General features: G+C 37.3%; 5 protein-coding genes across 5 annotated transcripts; 3 read left to right on the top strand and 2 right to left on the bottom strand.

The window, feature by feature from the left end:
- Positions 1-309: 309 nt before the first annotated feature.
- On the bottom strand, positions 310-1,713 carry LOC104753441 (xyloglucan endotransglucosylase/hydrolase protein 2-like). The gene is made up of 4 exons (XM_019238168.1): positions 1,518-1,713; positions 1,092-1,192; positions 796-989; positions 310-706 (listed from the first exon to the last, which is right to left on the bottom strand). The coding sequence occupies exons 1-4, from the start codon at positions 1,711-1,713 to the stop codon at positions 310-312; spliced, it is 888 nt and encodes a 295-aa protein (XP_019093713.1).
- Positions 1,714-12,632: 10,919 nt separating this feature from the next.
- LOC104750009 (putative xyloglucan endotransglucosylase/hydrolase protein 1) lies at positions 12,633-14,103 on the bottom strand. Its single transcript, XM_010471741.3, has 4 exons — positions 13,847-14,103; positions 13,656-13,756; positions 13,343-13,536; positions 12,633-13,101 (listed from the first exon to the last, which is right to left on the bottom strand). Exons 1-4 carry the CDS (start codon positions 14,049-14,051, stop codon positions 12,717-12,719), a joined length of 885 nt encoding a protein of 294 aa, XP_010470043.3. The 5' UTR covers positions 14,052-14,103; the 3' UTR covers positions 12,633-12,716.
- Positions 14,104-15,966: 1,863 nt separating this feature from the next.
- Positions 15,967-17,892, top strand: LOC104750008 (UPF0481 protein At3g47200-like). The gene is made up of 3 exons (XM_010471740.2): positions 15,967-16,085; positions 16,365-16,630; positions 16,745-17,892. Exons 1-3 carry the CDS (start codon positions 16,077-16,079, stop codon positions 17,709-17,711), a joined length of 1,242 nt encoding a protein of 413 aa, XP_010470042.1. The 5' UTR covers positions 15,967-16,076; the 3' UTR covers positions 17,712-17,892.
- Positions 17,893-20,031: 2,139 nt separating this feature from the next.
- LOC104753440 (uncharacterized) lies at positions 20,032-21,135 on the top strand. The gene has a single exon (XM_010475694.2). It carries the CDS (start codon positions 20,032-20,034, stop codon positions 21,133-21,135), a length of 1,104 nt encoding a protein of 367 aa, XP_010473996.2.
- A 1,629-nt stretch (positions 21,136-22,764) lies between these two features.
- On the top strand, positions 22,765-23,643 carry LOC147925168 (uncharacterized). Its single transcript, XM_087492511.1, has one exon. It carries the CDS (start codon positions 22,765-22,767, stop codon positions 23,641-23,643), a length of 879 nt encoding a protein of 292 aa, XP_087348637.1.
- Positions 23,644-24,384: the final 741 nt, after the last annotated feature.

Raw genomic sequence — 24,384 nt, 5'->3', positions numbered from 1 at the left:
AAACTGAATCGTCATATTTTATACACAAACCATTCTCTTATGAGCTAATGTGGCACTAATATATGAAGAAAGTTAGTCAATTTTTCATATATATAATTTTACGAGAAATTTCTCGAATCAGTTCATACAGTTAACAATTATTGAGTTAGTCCGCTGTTCAGCTACTCATCTTATAAAATTCCAGTCATACATTATTGATTGATTATATCTTGTGTTATTGACTAATAAGAGAACTTGGAAATATATATAAGATATCAAATATGTTATTTGTGTATTCTATTTGCCTTTGATAAAAATGTATTTTTACCCTCATTTATTCAATCGACATTCAGTAGGAGGGACAGGATATCTAGGCCGATCAGAACAATAATCATATTTCATGTACTTTGCTCTCACATCCTTCATTGCCTTCTGTTCGTTTGCACTTAACCTATTATACGTCATATTGTTCCACCAGTACCTTGTCGAGCCACAAACTTTCCTATTATTACTCTGACCATCTAGGCGACAGCCATGTTCGGGGAAGCCTTGGAACTGGGCCTTAAAAGGAGCGTATGCCCAATTAATCTTGTCCTTACCACCGCTTGTCGCCCATTCTTCACCATTCCAAAGACTAGCCACTAGTTGCATGGGCTTTGATGGATAGTTCACGCCAAATCTTTTGTTATTCTTGAACACTCTTATTGGAATTTTGTCGACGTAAAACCTGTTAACAAACCATCCAAAAAGATCGACTTAGATAAGAGAAGATTTTGCATAAAGAGAAAGGAAGGAGAAAAAAAGAAAAAAAATTACACAATATGATATGGATTCCAAAGAATCCCATAAGTGTGGAAACTTGTGGAGGGATCGAACCAAAGAACAAATTTTTGTTCTCTATTTCCTTGTCCATTGGTAAACACATTAGTTTGGATTCCTATCGGTTTCCCTTGTCTATTCCCTAAGAACTCAAAGTCGACCTCATCGTGGGTGTTTCCTTTTGACGTCAACTGTAACCAATACATTAACATATTAAAATATAATAAAAAAAAGCAAATTCACAATGTTGAAACTCCAAATTTATCGTAGAGGAAAGAAAAATGTGAACGTATATAGAAAGCAGTGACAACACCGGCAGAATCTCTTGGAGGCAATTTGATTCTCATTTGAAAGAATCCTGATCCGTAATGGCTTTTGGACTCAAAGCCAGAACCTATTAATTAGTATTGTAGGTTGTGTCAAACTATTTATTTCGATGTTTTGTATACATTTCAATATTTCATATAATATATATATATATATATATGTATTTTGTATCTTTTTTTACTAACAATACTCACTATACAGGTTTGAATTTAGGTGGTGACATATATTAAAAAAAAAAAAAAACAGTCATTACCACAATTTAAAAACCAATAACATGGTCATTTGTGTTATAATATTTTGGAATATATATATATAAGGAAATGACTTCAATACACACATAAACCATTAAAACATGACTTCGTATTTGGAACGTCAAAAGAAAGGAAATGAACCTGAAGACTGATCCATGGAAAGCTCAACTTCTTTCCCTTGGTTGAGTTTTAAGACATGATTTTGTCCCCACGTTACGACGTAGTTCTTATCAAAATCTATACCTCCACGACCACGAGCCCTAGCATTAGCCGTAAACATCAAGAAGAGTACCGAAACAAATTCAAATATTGAAAACATATATTCTATCCAATTCATTTTTAAATGCCAGTTTGAGTTATCTATTATCTCAGGGAGTAAAGAGCTCCTCTATTTATATTCCTTTATATTTGTTTGTCAAGAATTAGAGGCTTAACAGTTTAGGTAATTTCATGTTTTGTGTAGATAAATAAAAATGGACGTACAGTAAAACCTCTATAAATTAATACTCTATAAATTAATAAACACTATAAATTAATAAATTTTGCTAGTCCCAAGTCGGGCCAGTGTAAAAAATAACAAAATTTGATAAGATAATAAGATAATAATTTTTTTGAAATCTCCATTTAAAATATAGTCCCAATAATATCATAAATTAATAATCATGTAAATTTACATATATATAATGTATGTTTCTCCTAAAGCTCATATCTATAAAACAATTGTTATGTTGTATTTTCAAACTATAGTGATATACAATATTCTGTAACATGCCAAAAAATAGCTAATTTTTTGAAATTTTCAATTTCTAGATATTCATCATTTACATTTTGATATTTTGATTGACTATTAAAATACAACAATTGATATTATTATTCATAAATTTGAATTTATGTATGTCATGTGTATAAGTGAATTTGTCTATTGTATTTGTAATTTATTGTTAATAATGTTTTCTATATATTACAAATTCAATTCCAATACCATAAAATTTACAAAAACCGAAAGTAAAATTATATTTTGCTAAAATTGTCTCAATTCATAATTTTAAATATTCAAACTATTAAAATATATCTATAAATTAATAATTATTAATTTACACTATATAATAATAATTATTAATTTATAGATAAATTAATATCACTATAAATTAATAAAATGTCTTGGTCCCAACATTATTAATTTATAGAGGTTTTACTGTACTTGATTATCTATAATTCGAAGTCATACATGCTTGTTTACACTTACATTTGAACCAAAATTCTGGTCAACAAAATTTATATTTTTACTATTAGGTCACAGATATGTGAAAATTTCTTACCTATAATGATATATCATTAAAAAGAACATACCATTTATATGATATTTGTTTCTAAAACTATCAATAGATTTTTTTTATCTTGGTCAACATTCTAAATGATACGTCTCAATTCTATAACTATTTGGTCAACATATATATAGTTATGGAAAGGAAAAAAATGGTGGCAAGTTTAATTACACACTATAAAATAAAACAAAAATAAAAGAAATTGGTCAATATTCTTAGATATTAGTTTTAACTAGGTTTTGAACCCACGCTACGTATGGGTTTATTTGATATATTTAGATAAAAATTATATATGATTGATGACGGTAATGAAATATTATCTTGTAGAAAACTCCAAATTACTATTAAGAAAAAAGTTAAATTTTAGATACATAATTTTTAAAAATATAAAAATCGGTTGTGTTTTAAAATCAAATCTGATAAAAAATCATGCATTTAACTCGACGTCCAGGCTAGGCGGATCAAACTGGTGATCTCACATATCCTAAACCATTTCTTTGACCACCAGAAAAATGAAACAAATTTATAATCATGAATTTCTCTCATTTTCATATTTAATTGATCGTTATCACCTATGTTTTCGTGTTTTTGATTCATTGTTTTCTTATTCTTCATATTCTTTCTTGTCATTTTTATTGTCAAAATTTATGGTAATTGTCATCTTTACTTTTACCATCTAGTTCTTTGTTATAATATTTTTTTTCTTCTTCCTCGTCAACTTCTTCACATTCTTCCACTGAAAAACCTTTTTTTATACTACCACACAACTTGTTAATACATCAAACTCCAAGAACAAAATCATTTCTTTTCTCAAAAAAATAAAAAATAAGATTAAAAAAAAATTAATGAAAGAATATCAACTTTTAAAAGCTAAGAACTTTTAAAAGTTTAAATATTATTATAATATATTTTTTTGAAACTTTTTAAAGTTTTAATTTGATCAAATAAAAAGCAGGATCAAACCGAATAAAACTTTTAAACTTGGACGCCTGATAATCAAGCTTTCCTGCTCATTCGTTGTTGGAAGCATATTAATCTTATTTGTATTGGTTTTGAACCATTGTCTAAAAATTTTATAGCCAATGTGGGATATTATTGTACATAGTTCTTTTATTTACATAAATTTAAAATTTTCGTTTTTTAAAAAATTCTGGAAATTTTAAAAATGTTAATGAATGACATGTCAAATCCTGATAGGTTGTTTAAAATAATTTTTAATATAAAAAATTCTAGAAATTTTTAAAAAGTTAATTAGTGAAGTGTCTAATCCCTATTGGTGGTTTAAAATCTTTGGTGGACAGCTTAAGAAGCTTATAGCTCATACTTTTATTTAGTAGAGATTTTATAACTATTTGGGGTGACTATTAAAAAAATATATAGATACTAGGTACGGACCCGCACGTACGTGCGTGATTGATTTCAAAACTATGTTTACTATAAGGTTTGTAATATAGTATGTACACATAGAGTTACATTTATAGATATAATTATGTACATAGAGTTACATTTACAAATATAATTATTTGTTAAATCATTTACAGTTCAAACCTATATTAGTTTGGTTTCATTCAGTTTGTGATTTTTGAAATAATAAAGGTTTCAGCATAAAATTAAGATTCACAAAACAACATACTTGAATCTAACGTTTATCGAATTAGTGATTAATCAGAACTGTATATAACTTGTAAATTATGAAACGGATAAAAACCATCAAAAAGATTAAAACTTCTCGAAACGAATGGCCTAAATTCTTAAGCGGGTTAAACCCGTTCTGGTAGCCATACTCCATATGGGGTATAATATCTTTTTATCTATAAAAACCCATCCCTCAAAATCTTTAAAAAATAATATTAAATATATATAAGATTTTATATTTTTTAATATGTTAATTTTGAATTAAGGAATCTTTAATATATGTTAGTCTTATATATCAGAAAATTTCTATATGGAAAACTGAAAATTAGGATTTGCATAAGTTTAAATATTTTATAGTTTAGAATAAATTTAAGATGCCGTCAAATTTTAAAAAAAATGATTTTCCAATATCTATTATTCAAAATTAATTTCAATTTTATTTTTGGTCAAAAAAATTTAAACAATAAAAAATAATATTATTTATATTTTTGAAAATATGATTTAAATATATACTTTTACATCACATGTTATAATTTTTTATCCTATTAAAATAGATAGGTTTTGAAAATAATTTCGAAAACATGTAGGGGATAATCTTTATTAATATTTGAATAATATTTACCAATTTTAGAATTTATAGAAACAAAATATTGTGTATAAAAATAAATTGAATAGCAATGACAGTTTTATGTAATATTATAGAATATTAAAAAAGTAATAAATTGGGCACAAAGCTCTCTGGCGATGACATGTCAGCTTTTCTTCAAGAATGCTTCTCTTTTAATATATAGGAGATAGTTCTTGTGTTCCAGTATATAAAATCTTTTAGCCTTTTTCATTTGTTCTATATTATAAGATTTTTTCAAATTTCTATGTATTTTTTTATAATAATTTAAATTTTTTTGACTATTTAGATTATGCAGTATTTTTCTATTGGTTTAACTTTAACTATGTGAAATGATTCATTTATTTTTTCTTAATCTTTGTGCTTTTGGATGGAACTGAAGGAGTATAAAATAAGCTATCATATATTAAATTCATTAGTTTATAGCTTGTTTTGAATGTGAATTAATTTAGAAATGTTAATAATGAACAAACATTTTGTACGCTTTTATTTCATTTAGGCCTATAAGTTTCTTCTGTCAGATTTTAATTAATTATATCATACAGTTTAAAATCGGTTTTGTGAGGTAACTAGTGCAGGAATATAATCGCCGTTTTATTAGACTATAAGATCACTCAGTATCAACAACCCTAGGTGTCGCAAAGATGGGCCTAATTTCCATTTGTGGCCCATTAACTCCAATGTGGCCCATTTTCAGGTTTGAATCTTCACCTGTCCTGCTTAGCTTTTCGCAGAAACGTGTTTACTTTCTCTCTCTCCCATTCTGTCATAGAAACATTTTTTGTAGAGAAGACAAGCTTATTCAATGCTCGAAACCGTATGTTTTAGTTTCTTCTTGTCACCGGATGGAAGTGTTGATGTATGAAATCGACAATATAAATAATATGAATATCAATGGGGATAAATCGGAATTGGTCCTTTTATTAACGTTGAGTTGAAGAGATTGTTTACAGAAAATGACAATTAATAAGCTAAGCGCAGTTAATAAGAATATAAAAGCTCTTCTCTCTCTAATTGCCCCAAAAGATGATCCCTTTTTCTGACAATGACATCTGATATATATAGTGGACCAGTGACCTAGGGCTTCCGCAAAGTAACGAGACTTGACTTTCTTGTTGTAGAATTTTGCGGCGGCTTGCTGATAGTTCTGAATCCGTAGTAGAGCTTGGTCGCGCTCTTCTTCAATGAATAGGAGTCAGTCACACAGCATTTTGTCGTTCAGCTCTGGATCGTGAACGAGCATAGAACGTCGGAGAGTTGGGATTCCTACCTCGGCTGGAGTGAGTGCTTCCATGCCGTATGCGAGTGAGAATGGGGTTCGTCCAGTTGATGTGCGCGGTGAAGTGCGATGAGACCATAGGACGCCGTCGAGTTTGTCAGCCCATAGACCCTTCTTGGCGTCGAGTCGTTTCTGGATCCCGGCGATTATAGTTTTGTTGGTGGCCTCCGCTTTTCTGTTGCCTTGAGGGTATCTCGACGTTGACTTACTCAGGCATATCCGCCAGCCGGCGCAAAATCCTTCGAAGCTTAAGGAGATGAATTGGGGGCCGTTGTCACATACGATTCGTATGGAAGTCCATGTCTGCATATGATGTTTTTCCAAACAAAATTCTGGACTTCATTGGCTTCAAGCGAGACATATGATTCTGCTTCAACCCATTTGGTAAAGTAATTCGTCATGATCAGGAGATACTTCTTTTGGTTAGATGGTTTTAGCGGCCCGACAATATCCATCGCCCATCGCATGAAGGGGACTTGCGACTGGAGAGAGCTCAACCAGAAAATCTGTGAGGACTTGCGACTTGGCGCAAGTGTGGTTTTTGTTGTCAATGTTGTACTCGCTTAATTCCACTGCCCACTTCGCCAGGCGGCCTGATTGACTTGGACTGTGCAGGATTGTCCGTAGAGGCTGATTCGTCAGAACTTCAACAGTTTGAGATTGAAAGTACGGGCGGAGCTTGCGAGCTCATATTACGACATCGTATGCCAATTTCTCCAGAGTCGGATATCGGAGTTCGGCGCCATTGAGAGTCTTACTTACATAGAAGATAGGATGTTGCTCTCCTCGATCCTCTCTTACCAGTACGCCGCTTACAGCTGAACAAGAGCTTGCGATGTAGAGATACAAAGTTTCTCATAGCTTAGGTTTTGCTAGGACTGGCGGAGATGATAAGTAATCTTTCAGTTGTTTGAATGCCAGTTCGCACTTCTCATCCCACTCGAAACGTATATTTCCGCGAAGGAGTTGGTAAAATGGCAAGCACTTGTCCGTTGAGCGAGAGATGAAGCGATTCAGTGCGGCAATGCACTCGGTAAGGCGTTGCACCTCGCTGGTATTTCTTGGAGATGGAAGGTTGTTGATTGCTGAAATCTGCTTCGGATTTGCTTCTATCCCGCGATTCATAACAAGATACCCCAAGAATTCGCCGGAAGTAACGCCAAAAGTGCATTTCACCGAGTTCAGTTTCATGTTATACTTGTTGAGTATCTCGAAACACTATTTTAGGTGTGTGACATGGTCTTTGGCCTGAGCTGATTTGACGAGCATATCGTCGATGTAGACTTCTATGGTTCTACCAAGTTGACTTGCAAACATCCGGTTTACCAAGCGTTGATACGTTGCTCCTGCGTTTTTCAGCCCAAAAGGCATGACCCTGTAACAGAAAGTGTCTTGCTCGGTAATGAATGCAGTCTTCTCTCGGTCGTCCTTGTGCATCATTATCTGGTTCTAGCCCGAGAACGCGTCCATGAAAGATAGCAGTTCGTTTCCAGCTGTGGCTTCGACTAGCTGATCAATGCGCGAAAGATGAAAACTGTCTTTCGGACAAGCTTTGTTCAGGTCTGTGAAGTCGACGCACACTCTCCATGTACCGTTCTTCTTCTTCACCACGACTGGATTACTTAGCCAGTCTGGATAGTGAACTTCAGTAATTGATCCCGCATCAAGTAGCTTCCGTACCTCGTCATTGACTACAGTTGTTCGTTCCGCACTGAGCTTTCGACGCTTTTGCTTAACGGGCTTATAAGTTGGATCGACGTTGAGTTTGTGGCTGGTAATACCAGGATCAATCCCGGTCATATGGTCTATCGACCAGGCGAACGTGGTTGCATTTTTTTGTAAGAACTGAACGAGTTCGTCCCTTAGAGCGATTGGTAGCTCAACACCTATCCCGACGCAGCGCTTAGGATCAGACAAATCTACATTGACTTGGACGACGGATTCTTTTGGGGGCGGGTGCGTGCATCTCGTGGAGGCTGTGATTCGGCGATCACAAATTCCCTTGCGTTTCGCATCTTCTTCTCAATAATGAAGGAGGTTCGTGCCATCAGAGGATCTCCGCGTATCATAACGATTCCGTATGCATTTGGAAACTTGACGCACTGGTGTTCCAACAATGACGTTCTAAACAATGGGTTTATCCACGATTGCGAAGTTGAAACATTGCATCGTGCCGCCAACGTAAATTGGAAGTTTTATGGCTCCAACTGTCATTATAGTATCTCCACCGAATCCTGTCAGAGGCTGTGTTTCATGTGTCGTGTTGCGGAGATCAATCTCCATTTGAATCAGTACATCCTTGAATATCACGTTGACCAAGCTTCCAGTGTCAATAAGAATTCTTTTCACCAATCTTTCCCCAATTCCCATTTCTATGACGAGCGGATCATTGTTCGGACTAGCGTTGCGCGCGTCCTTCTCAGTAAACGTAATTGGTTCGGAAGACCGCTTAAAAGTGTTGCTATGGGAGGGCCAGTTACGCTTTGCTTCTGCTTCGCGGCAGTAAGCTTGGATTGATCGAACAGAGTCGCGGCATGTTGACAAGCCGCCCATGATCATGTTGATCCTTCGGCGAGGACCTGGTGGTTCATTGTGTTCTTCCGCATCATGGATTCTATTTGGGGGAGGGGGCAGGCGAGCGATTTCTCGTGCTCGGTCATGTTGTGCTCGTGCTCGTTCGTTTTGGGCTGCTGCCTCCTCTTCACGCTGCCTTTCGTGTTGTTGTTGGTCTGCTAAACAGTACGGGTTATCCTTATGCGTGTTAACCTTTCTCTGTTCTCGCTCTATATCGATGTCACCTCTTTTGTACTTGTGAAGAAGAAGGTATTGAAGTGTTTTGCAATCCTCTGTGGAATGTCCGCCAAATTTGTGGAATTCGCAATAACCTCGATTGCCTTTGAAGGTAGGGCCATCAGTTACACCATCATACTTATTCCAGCGCTTGTCTTGCTGTTGCTCGTTTCCATCGATAGCAAACATTGTTGCCTTCCTTCCTTTCTCGCCTTTGGCGTATTCTTTATTGTAATGCTGGCAAGGCTCATAGTACTCTTGCACAGCTTTGTTTTTCGAGCTCAGGGCTTTTTCGGGTGCTTTCTCTACAACGTCAGTTTAATTGAGGTTTTCTTTTCCTTGGTCTTCCTCCACCTCGATGTATCGGTTTGCGCGTGCAAGGACTCTCCCCAAGGATGTGACGGGTAGAATTGTTAGGTCTTCCTTGAACCTGGTTCTGTGGGCAAGCGCGTTCTTTAGAGCTCCTATTGCAGTGTCGTCGCTGATGGCAAGCTGAGATACGACTCCTCTGAATCTGGCCATGAAAGTTCACCGCGACTCGTTGTGCTTCTGGTGCATTCTCCATAAGTCGGCATTCGACGCAGGGACATGCATGAAGCATTGGTGATGTTGAAGGAAGGCAGTTGTGAGTGCCTCATAGCCATCGATCGAATTGGCCTTCAGCCTTGAAAACCAGTTCAACGCTTCACCGGTTAAGCTCTCGACGAACAGTTGACAACTTCAAGCGTCTTCCTCTTCTGGTGAAAAGTACGAACTACCGATATGGATGGACATCGACTTAAGGAAGACAGTGGGATCACCCCTACCGTCGTATGGTATCGGCTTCCTCTTGTTGGTATTGGGGTTGCGTCTTACTCTAACGCCTGATACTCTTGTAGTGAAAGGCGAACGTCGCGTCCCCGCTAGCACACTCTCGAGCTCTGGTGCTGCGCTTGTTACGCGGTGCATCTGCGACGTAATTTTCTTCAACTGAGCTAGCATCTGATGAAGCTCCTGCTGCAGGGCGCGATTTTCTGCGCTCTTGGGTTGATTCGGCCCAGCACGTTGATCCGTGAGCATTTGGTCAGTTTAGAAATGCACTCTCGGTTGCTTGCCATTGGGTCCAACAACCATCGACAAAAGTCGGGGCCTTTCGTTGGCGTGGTGCGTTCCTCGCGGAGTATTGTGTTCAGCTCGTAGAGTGTTTTGTCCAGCTCGCAGAGGGTTATGCTCAGCACGCGAAGTATTGTGTTCAGCTCGCGGAATGCGTGGTGCCATCGTGTCTTCGTCTCGCATGTGTCGAGCTTCAGATTGTGGCCAATGGCGTCTTGAGTGATTGGTTGGTCCTGGAGACATCATTTGCACGGCTTGTCCACTCATCCGGTCCAGGGTTCTTTGAACAGCTTGATCGAGCGCGGCCTGAGCGCGGCCTGACTGATAGTGACGCCTCTACGCGCGTGTCCAGTAGCGCTTGCGGCTGCGTGGTCAGTTGGGGTGACACCGTTAGCAGCGCGATCAAGAGGAGTACTGTCATCAGCCACCCCATTTGGTCGAGCAACGCGCGTAGCGTCTACGGCTTCGCGGTCGATTGGATTGTCGCCTACGGCTACACGTTCCGGAGGAATAGCGCCATTGGCTAAGCCATTGGTTGGAGCGACACGCGTAGCGCCTACGGCTTCGCGGTCAGTTGGATTGTTGCCTTGTAGCTGGTTCGTCCTCGAGCGGGTGCAGCCCCATATGGTTGGCCTGGGAGATACGATACGAGATGCGGGAGAGCGTGGTGCGGAAGAGTCGACGCCTTTGTTGCTGGAGAGATCGGTATGAGACATGATGCTGGTTTTCCGAAAACGACTTTGTCTTCAAACTTTATTCGTCAAATGAAAGGATTTCGTCTAGCCCCACGGTGGACGCCAAATTGTTGATGTATGAAATCGACAATATAAATAATATGAATATCAATGGGGATAAATCGGAACTGGTCCTTTTATTAACGTTGAGTTGAAGAGAGTGTTTACAGAAAATGACAATTAAGGAGCTAAGCGCAGTTAATACGAATATAAAAGCTCTTCTCTCTCTAATTGCCAGAAAAGTGGATCCCTTTTTCTGACAATGACATCTGATATATATAGTGGGCCAGTGACCTAGGGTTTCCTCTGTTCCTCCGTAAAATGACGATTTTTCCCTTGCGGCCAGATTGGCCAGATCCAAGACTTCAGGCCCGAAACTCTCTAAGATCTTCTGTTTGGGCTTCTGTAATGTTGGGGGCAAAACCCATATCCAACAGGAAGCTTAATAATAAATCATTGTGGAGGTATATTTTGCTCGAATTTTGTGTGTTGTGCTGCGTTTGAAGCCACTGCCCTACTCTCTATTTTTGTACCGAGTATGAACCCTCCCAGAATCGTTGTTGATAGACTAATATCTTGGACATCGTTGTATGATGGTGCAATCCTGCTGGTCCCTATCCGACATTGGAACTCTAGTTGTAGAACTCCTCTACCTAGATCGCTCTGTAGTAGAATTATGTCAAGCACAGATTCTCTAGTTCCGGTTTCTGCTTGGTCAAGTCGAGATTCCCTCGGTAGCAGAGCTGTGTTGTCCTCAGAATCGCTTGATAGATATGATTGTCGAGGCCAGTTGCCTAATGATCCATGGATGTATGCATTATTTAAGGCAAACCCTGAATCTGTCCCGCCAGGTTGGTTGCATCTGAGGCTTGTCCTCATTGACCCCTTTGGTCACTTACCACCACTAGATAGAACGCTTGGGTCTGATCTCATCTCTCAGGGTCAAACCGGCTACAAGGTTTGTGTGGATTTCCTTAACCTCCATAGCCATAAGCTTCATGTAAGGGAGGACCCACCTGCTTTGTTACAGTTTGACACCCATCACCCACATCCTGATTGTAGCTTCTTCTAGGAACATGAGGTTTGATCTTAAAAGTTTGAAGGACTTTGTCCCTATTTTTGTTAGCCCTCTCAAATTGGCGAAAAGCCTTTTAAGTGTTCCCCTCCGAAAAGCATTCTTCTTCAAGCTCGACTGTGTTATCCGCTAGAGCCACTTGTGACCAATCGCTGGTCGAGGATCTCGTGAAGCTTGGCTTCAAAGACGAATTTGTTCTGGCTTCAACAGATTTTTCAAATATTGCTAACCTTGGTAAAGTTGGAAAACTCATGGAGCTTTTATCTATATTTCTCTTTATTTATCTTGTACCTTGTTGTATGAACCTAACTCATTTGAGACTTTAATTTCAATGGAAGCTGTTTGACAAAAAAAAAAAATTAATTAATTAATTGTTACATACTGATATATGGCGGTTGATACTAGCCAAATATGTGTGAAATCATGCAACAAATACAAATCGAGTGTGTTTGGGAGTAATGGGTCCATGAACAATGATGGAATATAACTTAAAAGTAGGGAAGGCATTATAGTTTATAAGATTCCAATTTAGATAAAACTATGGTATTCACAACAGTCTCAAATGAAAGATTGTTACACCAAAAAACTTCTTTACTTCTCTAAGTATATATGTATCTACTTTCGATCAGCTGGTTTGTTCAAAATGAACACTAGCAGAAATTTGGGATTAGAATTCGGGTAGTAACAACAATGACACTAGCTAGCACAAATTTTACGCTAGTAACTTTGACCGCAAAAAAAAAATCAAACAATGAATTCGGATAAAACGATATTTGTTATTGTACTTAATTATATCGACATTCACTAGGAAGAACAGAAAATCTAGCTTGATCAGAACAATAGTCATAGTTCATATATTTCTCTCTTACAGTCTTGTAGACCTTCTGCTCGAAGACACTTAGCATCATCGTGTTCCACCAATATATTGATGAACCGCAAGCTTTGGAATTGTTACTTGGATCATCGACGTGACAACCGGAGTCCGAGAAACCTTGGAAATGTGCCTTGAAAGGAGCATAGGTCCAATTAATCTTGGTTTTACCACCATCTCTTGCCCAGTTTTCTCCATTCCACAAACTACTCACTACTTGCATAGGCTTCGATGGATAGTTCACGCCATTGCTTGTGTTGTTATTGAACACTCTTATTGGGATACTGTCCACGTAAAACCTATTATCAAATCATCTTGTCATTAATTATATATATATATATATATATATGGGCAATTGTCATTATATTTATACATCAAATATATCAATAATCATTCTGTTTAATTATGTAAAAAAAAATCACACGAAAACTTTTAAATTAACTTTTACAAACAAACAAAAAACTAGCACATAAGGTGACAATCATTTAGTATTCATAAAAAAAAAAAATAGGTATCAAATAATAATAAATAAATACGTACACTATATGGTATGGATTCCAAAGAATGCCATAATTGTGGTAGTCAATGGTGGGATCGAACCAAAGATCAAACCTTTGTTCTCTGTTTCCTCTACCTTCGGTGTACACATTTGTCTGTAACGTTATTGGTTTTCCTTCTACGTTCCCCAAGAACTCAAAGTCAACCTCGTCGTGGGTGTCTCCTTTCGAAGTCAACTATAACGAATATTTCACAAATATATACATAACAAAGTGTCACAAATGTTGCTAAATGCTAATTGAGATCCATATAAAATGATTATTCTAAAAGGAGAAAGAATAAAACAAATACGAACGTAAAAGGCAGTGACAACGCCAGAAGAATCGTTTCCAAACACTTTAATTCTCATTTGGAAAAATCCTGATCCGTAGTGGTTTTTGGACTCAAAGCCAGAACCTATACGTGTGTGACATGATTCTAAGAACAACATCATAAGATTGTATCTTAAAATGGAAATTAAAAAAACAATATAAAAAATCAAAGAACCTGAAAAATAATCCATGGTAAGCTGAACTTCTTTGCCTTGGTTGGATTTTAAGACATGATCTTGTCCCCATGTAACCACATAGTTCTCATCAAAACCAGATTCTTGGTTTATGGCAATTCCTCTAACTCCATGAACTCTAGTGGCATCAGCCTTTATGATCAACATTAGTGCCCAAACAAAACCAAATATTAAAATATATTCCATCTTATTTGTTGTTTTTGAGTACTTCTCGTGAAGCAATATATCTCGTTTCTCATTTCTTGACCAAACAAATGTATATATATATATATATATATATATATATATATACAATTTTGGTATAAACGTATTTATTGCCATAGATACTAGAGTTATGGGTGTGTTCACGCGGCTACCCACGCACACTGCTACAACACACATATTTGTTATCTAGTATTGAAGGGTTACATATTCGTTAATGCATTGACAATGGCAATTTTAGTTTTAGCCTCTATTATCTTAGTAACTAATTCTTTAATATTGATCGTTAAAAAATTGGTTCTAGAAGATGCAAAAATGAAAATATACAAGACCAAAGAGTGATAGAAGTGAATACTTTAAGATCGATATAATCACTTTCATACATGTGAAAAAAACTTGGGTGTCCTTGCAGTTTAATGTGTTTATATAGTGATCCAACTATTATTGAAATTGCATTTCCAAAAATTAAACTCTGGTCCACCATCTTTAAGATGAATTTTCCAATCATTGAACCACCGGAAATTGTGTTTAGATGAGATTTTTTATATTCCCTCCGTTACAAAATATAGGATGTTTTAGTTAAAACATGCATATTAAGAAATAGTTACTTTTAAAAAGTTTAACCAATTATAAACAAGACTGAATAATATAAAATATAAAATTAATATAAAATTTGCATAGAAATTTGAAAGTATCTTATATTACGAAACAAAAATATTTCTCTAAACATCCTATATTATGAAACGGAGGGATTAAAAGTTAATAAATAAATAAATTAGAAATTTACATCGAAAATAGTAATTTAATTTACTAGTTGTCATAATTTCATTGCAAATATTAAATTGAATTACTGCAAATATATATTTATATATATATATATAATAACAATTTACTGTAACTGAGCACAAAAATGTAATTCTATGATGTCATGCACTTAAATAATTATAAAAATAAATGTATTTCTAACTGCTCTCTAGAGAATTAGTCTTTTTATTCATATAATTGATTTTTTTTTTTGTTTAAAACTGTAAATGTGGCCTGTGGGATAAGACATTCTCATGTATTTGTTGAATCATGGGTTAAACATTCTACATCATCGACATAGTTCAAATGATAGATTTACTTATAATTTAATATTAAATTCAAAAAAAAAAAAATTGAAATAGGATTCACGTTCATTTTGCAAGAGAAAAATCATCACCTCCTGACAGAGCATTCATTAAAAGTATATACTGTATTAATTAGATGAAGGTCCGTGTCATGTCTTGGTTAATAGTATTTTTATTCTTTATTTCATGATACATCTATCAAATAAATAATAACAAACACAATAAACACTGATGTCTTTTCGTTTCTCAAATAGAATGTTGTGGAATTGAGTGGCCGAGAGAGACTAGTTTGATACTTAAAAAGCATTTGCTTAATTTCAAGAACATACACATTAGTTCGTTCTCGTTAGTGGTTAACATATCATATTAGTTTGTTAACAGATATTATATCCTTTATCGTAAAATTAGTCTTGGACAGACTTGAAAGACACAAACAGAATGCTGAAATCTCGAGTAGATACATGAGAAGAGGATACTCCAACAAATTAAGTATTTATATTTGGGAGCATTCAAAATCATGTTTATATATATTGTTCCATATATAAATAAACTTATACCACTAAACATTAGAAACTTGTGTGAGAAAACATTGGATGATCCAATGTGTTCCGCGTTGGACTTTATTTGTTTTTGTTTTTTTGTCTCAATCCTGACAGTATAATTCTTTGCTCGAAGGATGATGAAAACAACAGCAAATAAAAAGAGAATAGAAATTAGAAAAGTTGGGATGATGTTTTCCCGAGGTCGGAAGCAATATAAAAATACTTGGGTAAAGATAGCTTCACACTCATGTCCTTTTTGTAATCTTGATATAAATCCCTAGTACCTATTATAATCCAAATTACAACATTATTTTAACAAAAATAATTCAGAAGCTTACCACTTATCGACAACATTCATCATGGCCCAGGTATGACCAAAACCAAATAACTTTAACTTATGTTTTATGAAATTTATTTAACTTAAGTCTTACGTACAAATACGTATTAAAACTATCATAATGCTAAAACTAAATTAGGAGAGATATCCAAAAATGCAAATAGGTATGTTATCCACTACTGATAATGCATTTAGCAAGTTATAATTTATGTGTACACAAGTAGTCACTGAGGAACCTAGAAAACCAATAGAAATAATATACACCACATATCTGGAAAATTAGCTGAAAGCAAAATACAACGTACTCAAGTTGCCAGATCACTTCAATGAGAGTGAAGCTGGATTTACACACGGAGCAGATCACAAAGCTAATGTTTGGTCCACGACTAAACTGTACGAGAAGATTCCCGGTCTTTGGCCTTCTTCGTTTAGCCACGAGTATTGTTGTATCTATAGAGTGCCATACCGGTTACGGAGAGTGAACCTCGAGGCTTACACTCCCCAAATGCTTCTGATCGGTCCTCTCCACCATTCTAAGAAAGCTAAAGCCCTCGAGCTCTACAAAACCGATCCGAGGTACATACATATACACAGCTAAAGTTTATTTTGAAGTTTCACGCAAAGCAAACATTCGGATTTTTTTTTCCATATAATAAGGCTAATTTGTTTTTTTTCTTCTTTTTCTCCAAGATATTTGGACTATATAAACATGGAGCTTCACAAGAAGAAGTACCTTAATAGTATTGCAAATACATTCGGGGATGAAACTATTGAAAGGTTCAGGAACATCAACGTAAGAGATGAGAAATGCATAAGAGAAAGCTACTCCGAATCAACGGACTGGATCAAATCATCGGAGTTCGTGGAAATGATGCTCCTCGACTCGATTTTCATACTAAAGTTCTTCACTGGGGTCGAAAGTCGAAACACCAACACGAAAGGAGATATTATTTTTGCTGCGCCTTCTCTCATAACCGCTATTTTCGAAGACCTAATCTTGCTTGAGAACCAACTTCCTTATTCCCTTTTAGATAGTCTCTTTGAACCCTTTTTCTTAACTATTAAAACTGAGGTAACGTTCCGTGATCTTACCCTTCGAGTATTTAACTTTGAAGGAAAGATCGGAAGGGGAGTTAAGTTCCGACATTTTAGAGATTTGTTTCGGCGTGTCCGCGTGGAAACACTTGATTTGAAAGAAGAACGAATTAGTAGAGTCTTGGCAGAGACACCAAAAAACATAACGAGGCTGGCCAGCGCAGACAAACTTGACAGTGCGGGGGTGGATTTTGTGAATATGTATGAGGGAAGTGATGTATCATTGGTGATTAAATTCGAGCGTGGAATCTTGTTTTTGCCTTGTTTCACAGCAGATGACTACACCGAGAGGGTTATGAGGAATTTAATGGCACTTGAGCAATGTCATTACCCTCTCACTGCTTATGTTTGTAACTACATCGCCTTTTTGGATTTCCTCATCGACAGCGAGCAAGATGTTGACTTGCTTGTCAAGAAAGGTCAGCTAATTTGGGATTTTGTGATCGTAGCCTCTGTTGTTATCGTCGTAGTGACATTTATTGGAACGGTGACTTCCGTTCTCCAAGTGACGCAGAACGACAATAAGTCTTTGCCGTCTCCGGTTCCGCCCCGGGTACTGTAGTTTAACAAGAATTGTGTTCTTGATATACACGAAACTATAACAAGAATTGTGTTCTTGATATTCCATCCTACAATAGTTTAAATGAGAGAATTCATCCAACAAATTATGTAAACTTATTTTTAGTCTTGACCCAAAAAAAATACTATAATTGTTCTAATGATAAAAGCTAAAATGTTCGGTATGTTGTGGGCTTTAACACAGTGCTGATTTGACGAATCAAACAATTTGGGCTTAAGAGTTAAGACCCTTTGGATCTGTTCGCCAACGGTCCCCATACAATACAAGTAGAGATCTTACGGCATTAGTAGTTAGATTAAACGACTAAATCATACTAATATCGAAAGGTCAGCTAATTTGGGATTTTTTCTCATCTCCATTTTAAGGACCATTGTGAGCCACCTAATTGCGTATAAACGAACCCATGAAAGCTACTTACCAATTAAACATCTAATTAACTATCTTAATCATGCTTCCCATTGGACAAACATAGCTCTTACTTCTTTGTGACCACCAGTTCATTCATATTAGGTGGACACTAATTTTGTATTTTATATTAGCATTTTCGAGATGTCTTATTTGAAATTTCATCATACATATTCAATTCGGATCTCTCGTTATAGTATAAATTATGTCACATGTTTGAAAAGGTATATCTGACAGATATTTCAACTATATCATTCAAATCCAACAGCATTCATCCATAACGGAAGTCGAATAAATTTCTGATTTTTGTTTCATATATATATTTTTTTTTGCTGACGTGGAGGACGATCTCAAAGGCGATTAGGGTTTTTGCTTTGTGTCCAAGTTTGATGTTATTGGCGGATCAGCCGCCACAGGACGCCGGGATCTATGCACTAGGGATGGCTTCGGCTATCTCGCCAGTGGTGGAAGGGAACCAAGGCAGTTCTATTCAAGTTTTACCAGCGGAGATAGGTTTATCGGGAGGGAATGACGCAGTTAGGAACTTCAAAGATTCAGTGGTGGGAGACCAAAAATTATGGTTGAAGGTGGCGCAGAAGCATACGTTTACAAAACAGGCTTTTGTGATCTTAGAGGTTGATGGAAAGCCGCGTGTGGTTGTTCCTAAAGATGTATTTGTTGATGCAAAGCCATTATGGGAAGACTTTGTTATCGGAAAGTTTCTTAATGAAAAAGCACTGCATGTTGGAAAGATCCACATGATCATCAATAAGATATGGAGATTGGGAGATAAATCATCTCTTATTGATGTTACGGTGGTTAACGACAACACTGTTAAACTCCGGGTCCGTAACGAGAGTATCAGACACAGAATCTTACAACGTGGTATGTGGAATATTGGAGGCATTCCAAAGCTACTTTCTAAATGGACGCCTTTTGCAAAGGAGGCGCAGCCAGCTCTAAAATCTGTCCCACTATGGGTGGTGTTGAAGAATGTGCCGCCAACCATGTTTACTAACAAGGGGTTACAGTTTTTAGCAAGTGCAGTGGATACTCCGATAAGGTTACACCCTAAAACAGAGGCATGTGCTAGTTTTGAGGAGGCTCAAATTCTTGTCGAAGCTGATTTAACCAAGACTTTACCAGTCGAGTTTCATTTGGCTGGGGAAGAAGAGGGGGAGTTGGATGTTGTGGTTCAATACTCTTACCCTTGGCTGCCTCTGCAGTGTGGTCTTTGTCACAAATGGGGACACCTGCAGTCCGCTTGTTTAGCAATCGGTTCACAAAGTGAACTCTTCTCTGCTAAGAAGTCTTCTCTTCTAGAGGCACCAGTGGCAACTGTTGATACCATTCCTGCAGTTGGTCTTTCAACACTCCCTGTCGGTTCAGCTGTGCAGATTGTTGTAAGTGATAATTATGCATGTTAGGTAACAGAGGAGAATGAAGAGTGGATCACACCACAAAAAACTGGCCATAAGTTGCTGCATAATCCGCATAAGAAAACTAGTCACCTGCAATTTGGTGATGTTTCGATGCTATCCAATTCCTATCCAGTCCTTAGTGATACGGGTGAGGAGGATGCCGTGGAGAGGGATGTGGAGGGTGAGGTACCGGGGACTAAGGAGGCGGTTCCGTTTGATTGTGGTGCCGATCCAATGGATGATATCAATGCTACTTCTGACCAGATGACAACAAGTGTTACTGCAATAAGAATTGGAAAAAGGGTCGGGGAGTGAAAGCGAGTATCCCTCCGCGTGAACCTCTCCCACGAGTTTCAAAAGACTCCCATAAGTATGTCTCTACTCAATCTACTCAGCTTTCACGAGACCAGAGTAGGTTGCACCCCCAACTTTAATTTATGTCGAGCTTCTTTTGGAATGTTCGTGGTTTCAATAAAATGTCTAAACATTCCATTGTTCGAGAATGGGTAAGAAAGAATGGGTTTCAGTTTGGGTGTCTGTTGGAGACGAGGGTAAGGGAGACTAAAGCCTCTAATATTCTTGGCTCGATTTTTCCAGATTGGTTTTCTATAACAAATTATACCTTCAACAACAGAGGAAGGATTTGGGTGGTGTGGAGTCCAAGTGTTCGACTCACACCTGTGTATACTAGCGGCCAGGTAATTACCTGTTCAGTATTATTAGAGGGGGAAGTGAATGAGTTTTTTGTTTCTTTTGTCTATGTGGCAAATGGCATTGAGGAGAAGAAAGTCTTGTGGGAGGATTTGAAATATCATCACGACTCCCCACTATTTCGTGGTAAACCATGGATGGTTATGGGGGATTTCAATGAAATACTAACGGGAGATGAGCATTCGCTCTATGATCAGATGTCTGTTGTGCCTCAAGGAATGAGAGATTTGCAAAATGTGGTGGAACATTGTTCTTTCAGTGATATGCAGTCACATGGTCCTCTGTATACCTGGTGTAACAAGCGTGAGTTTGGCCTTATTTGCAAGAAACTAGATCGAATCCTTGTGAACGATACTTGGCTTACTGCCTATCAGCAGTCATATGGAGTATTTGAAGTTGGTGGATGCTCTGATCACTTGCGTTGCCGTATCAAGTTTGGGGGAGATAGGCCAAAATTACAGCGACCTTTCAAGTTCACAAATGCTTTGGTGAGCGACCCTAGTTTCTTGCCCATGGTTCAAGAATATTGGGAGAGTACTGAACAATTATATCATTCCACTTCAGCTTTGTATCGGTTTTCTAAGAAGTTGAAAGCATTTAATCCGCAGATTAAAAAATTGTGTCGAGAGAAACTTGGAGGTCTGGAACAGAAGACAAAGGAAGCTTTGGCACATCTTTGCACCTGTCAGTTGGAGACTCTGCAAAATCCCACTGAACAGGCCATGCGCAATGAATCAATCGCATACAGTCGCTGGTTATTTGTTTTGGGGTTAGAGGAAAAATATTTGAAGCAGAAATCCAAACTGCACTGGTTAAGGGTGAGAGATGGGAATAACAAGGTGTTTCATCATGCTGCAAAAGTCAGATAGATTCGAAATTCGATCAAAGAAATAAAATGTACAAATGGTTCGATAGCAGACACACAAGAAACTATCAAACAAGATACTGTAAGTTTTTTTCGAGATTTCCTTGGCTATAAACCACCTAATAACTAGGGTATGGCAGAGGCTGAATTATCTGCTTTGTTGAGATATCACTGTTCACCGTTGGACCAAGCCATGTTGATTAAGGATGTAACCGAAACAGAGATACACTCGGTTCTATTCTCTATGCCAAAGGATAAAAGCCCATGGCCTGATGGTTTTACTGTTGAATTCCTCCAGGAGACATGGTCCATACTTAAGAAGGATTTTGTTACCTCAGTGCAGTCTTTCTTTCAGTTTGGTTTCTTACCGAAGGGGGTCAATACTACCGTTCTAGCGCTTATACCAAAGAAGAAAGAGGTAACTGAGATGAAAGATTACAGACCAATTTCTTGTTGTAATGTTACATACAAGGTCATATTAAAGATTATCGCAAATCGCCTCAAAACGATCCTCCCGGCATTCATTTCCCCAAACCAATCCGCTTTTGTTAAGGACCATCTCCTTATGGAGAATATCCTCTTGGCTTCTGAAATAGTTGCAGATTATCACAAAGACACAATATCCTCCAAAAGTGCTGTGAAGATAGATATCTCTAAGGCTTTTCATTCAGTGCAATGGCCATTTTTGCATAATATTCTGCGCACTCTGCACATCCCACCGCCATTCATTCACTGGATTGAGCTTTGTATTACCACGGCCTCTTTTTCTGTTCAGGTCAATGGTGAGTTGTCCGAACTATTTCGCAGTGAGAGAGGACTTCGGCAAGGTTGTTCTCTATCTCCTTATCTATTTGTTATTTGTATGCAAGTGTTGTCGGCAAAACTTGATCAAGCAGCATCAGAACGGCGGATAGGATATCACCCGAGATGTCAAAATATTGGCCTCACCCATTTGTGTTTTGCTGATGATTTATTGGTATTCTCAGATGGAACTAAAACATCCATAGAAGGCATTCTCCATGTTTTCAGCGAATTTTCAGAAGTTTCAGGTTTAAATATCATTTTGGAGAAGTCTACTCTCTGCATGGCTGGGGTTAAAGCATGTGATCAAGAAGCGATTCTCCACTTTTTTTCATTCGCATCAGGTACCCTACCTGTCCTTTATCTTGGCTTGCCCCTTCTAACCAAGCGAATGACAACGTCAGACTATGCACCACTCCTAGAAAGAATCAGAGAAAAATTTGGCAGTTGGACAGGGAGATACATATCTTTTGCGGGTCGGCTCCAACTCATTGGCTCAGTCATTTATAGCTTGACAAACTTCTGGATGTCTCCATTTCGCTTACCAAACGCTTGTATCAAGTCGATTGATAGCATGCTCTCTGCTTTTTTGTGGTCAGGGTCCTCCTTAAATGTAAGAAAAGCAAAGGTCTCATGGACTGATGTGTGTCTTCCCAAGGAAGAGGAAGGTTTGGGATTCCGTTCTTTAAAAGAAATCAACAAGGTGTGTTGTCTCAAGCTGAAATGGAGACTTTTAGCATCAAAGTCCCTTTGGGTAATATGGCTTCGGGTTTACCTCCTCCGCAAAGGTTCTTTTTGGTCTATCCCAACCAATACTACTTATAGTTCCTAGATGTGGCGAAAGCTGCTTAAATATCGTACCTTAGCTGTCGATTTCGTTAGGTACGAGGTTAAAAATGGAGAGGCCATCTCCTTCTGGCATGATAATTGGGCACCGCTGGGACGCTTACTTGACCTTACAGGCCTGAGAGGCACACTTGATCTGGGAATTAGTCTCCATGCCACGGTAGTGGATGTCCTCTCTCATCGCCAACGCCACCATCGAGTAGATCATCTGAACCAAATAGAGACAGTACTAGCAACCGTTCGTAGCAGAGCAGTAGTGGAAGCAGAGGATGTAATTCTCTGGCGAGGTAAAGGAGACCACTTCAAGGCAAAGTTCAATGCTAAAGAAACCTGGGAGAGTATTCGAACTCTGGGGCAGAGAAGGTCGTGGGCGGCTGGCATCTGGTTCTCTCACGCCACGCCCAAATTCTCAGTTATGGTTTGGTTAGCCACACTCAACCGTTTAACAACAGGTGATCGAATGCAGATTTGGAACTCTCGGATTGATACATCCTGCTCCTTATGTACTGCACCACATGAAATGAGAGACCATCTCTTCTTCTCCTGTCCTTATTCGGCTGAAGTTTGGACCGGTCTCACTTCAAAGTTGCTTGCTCGTAGTTTTTCTACTGATTGGACAACAAATATGGCTCTTCTTACAGATACGTCTTTGGGGAAGACGACCTTGTTTCTTCTACGTTACGCCTTTCAGACCTCAGTTCACAACCTTTGGAAAGAACGAAACACTCGACGACATGGTGAGGCACCTACACCTCCTACTCTGCTTATCAAGCATCTTGACCAGCAAATACTTAACAGGTTGCTCTCTTTCCAAGAAACCTGGACCTTCTCAACCTACATGGCTCAGTGGCTGGAATCACGCTAAATAGAGGACCTAGTTTTGTACTATTTTACATTTAATCAGATCTCCTTACATTATTAAAACTTTTCTTTTAACACTCTGTAGCACTTGGTGTATTTTTTCGAACAAATTTTACATTTTATTCAAAAAAAGCATTCATCCATAATAAATTTATCAAGTGGATATTTTTTTCTTTATTTCTTTTGGTTCAAGTGGATTCTTAAATATTATAAGATCAGCGGAAGAATCTTAAGGAATCTTATGTCACTTGATTTAACCTTAGGAGATGTCATATGTAAAGTCGTGCAAGTTATAGAATATGAGTTATTTGATTTTCTGATACTTTTTTTTTATTTGAACAAATTTTCTGATATTTTCTTGTTTGTACTTACAAGAAACATAAAACCTTTATCAGCTACTTAAACGGATTGGATGAGTTCTATATACGTTTTAAAAATGTATGTGGTGTCTAAAGACACACTATCAGTTCATATCAACGTTATTATTTTTTGTACGTTGTGATGTGTATTAATTATTTAAGACAAAACCATTAAGATATATGTCTTCGTTGTAGTGTATTTTATTTAGCGTCATTAGTACGATATTTTTCTTAGTATATACTATATAACTATATATTATCAACTCTCGGAGAAAGATTTTCCCCTGAAAACATTGCAAGTGTTTAACTTAGCTGCAACAACCAACCACCGATATCAAAACAATATACTGTATCACTTTTCTTTGACACACAACAGTAGTGATGTG

The sequence above is a fragment of the Camelina sativa genome, chromosome 16 (genome assembly GCF_030686135.1).
Source record: "Camelina sativa cultivar CO46 ecotype springtype chromosome 16, ASM3068613v1".
Classification (NCBI taxonomy): domain Eukaryota; kingdom Viridiplantae; phylum Streptophyta; class Magnoliopsida; order Brassicales; family Brassicaceae; genus Camelina; species Camelina sativa.
The sequence above is the reverse complement of the archived record's forward strand: the minus strand, read 5'-3'. Positions and strand labels throughout refer to the sequence as shown.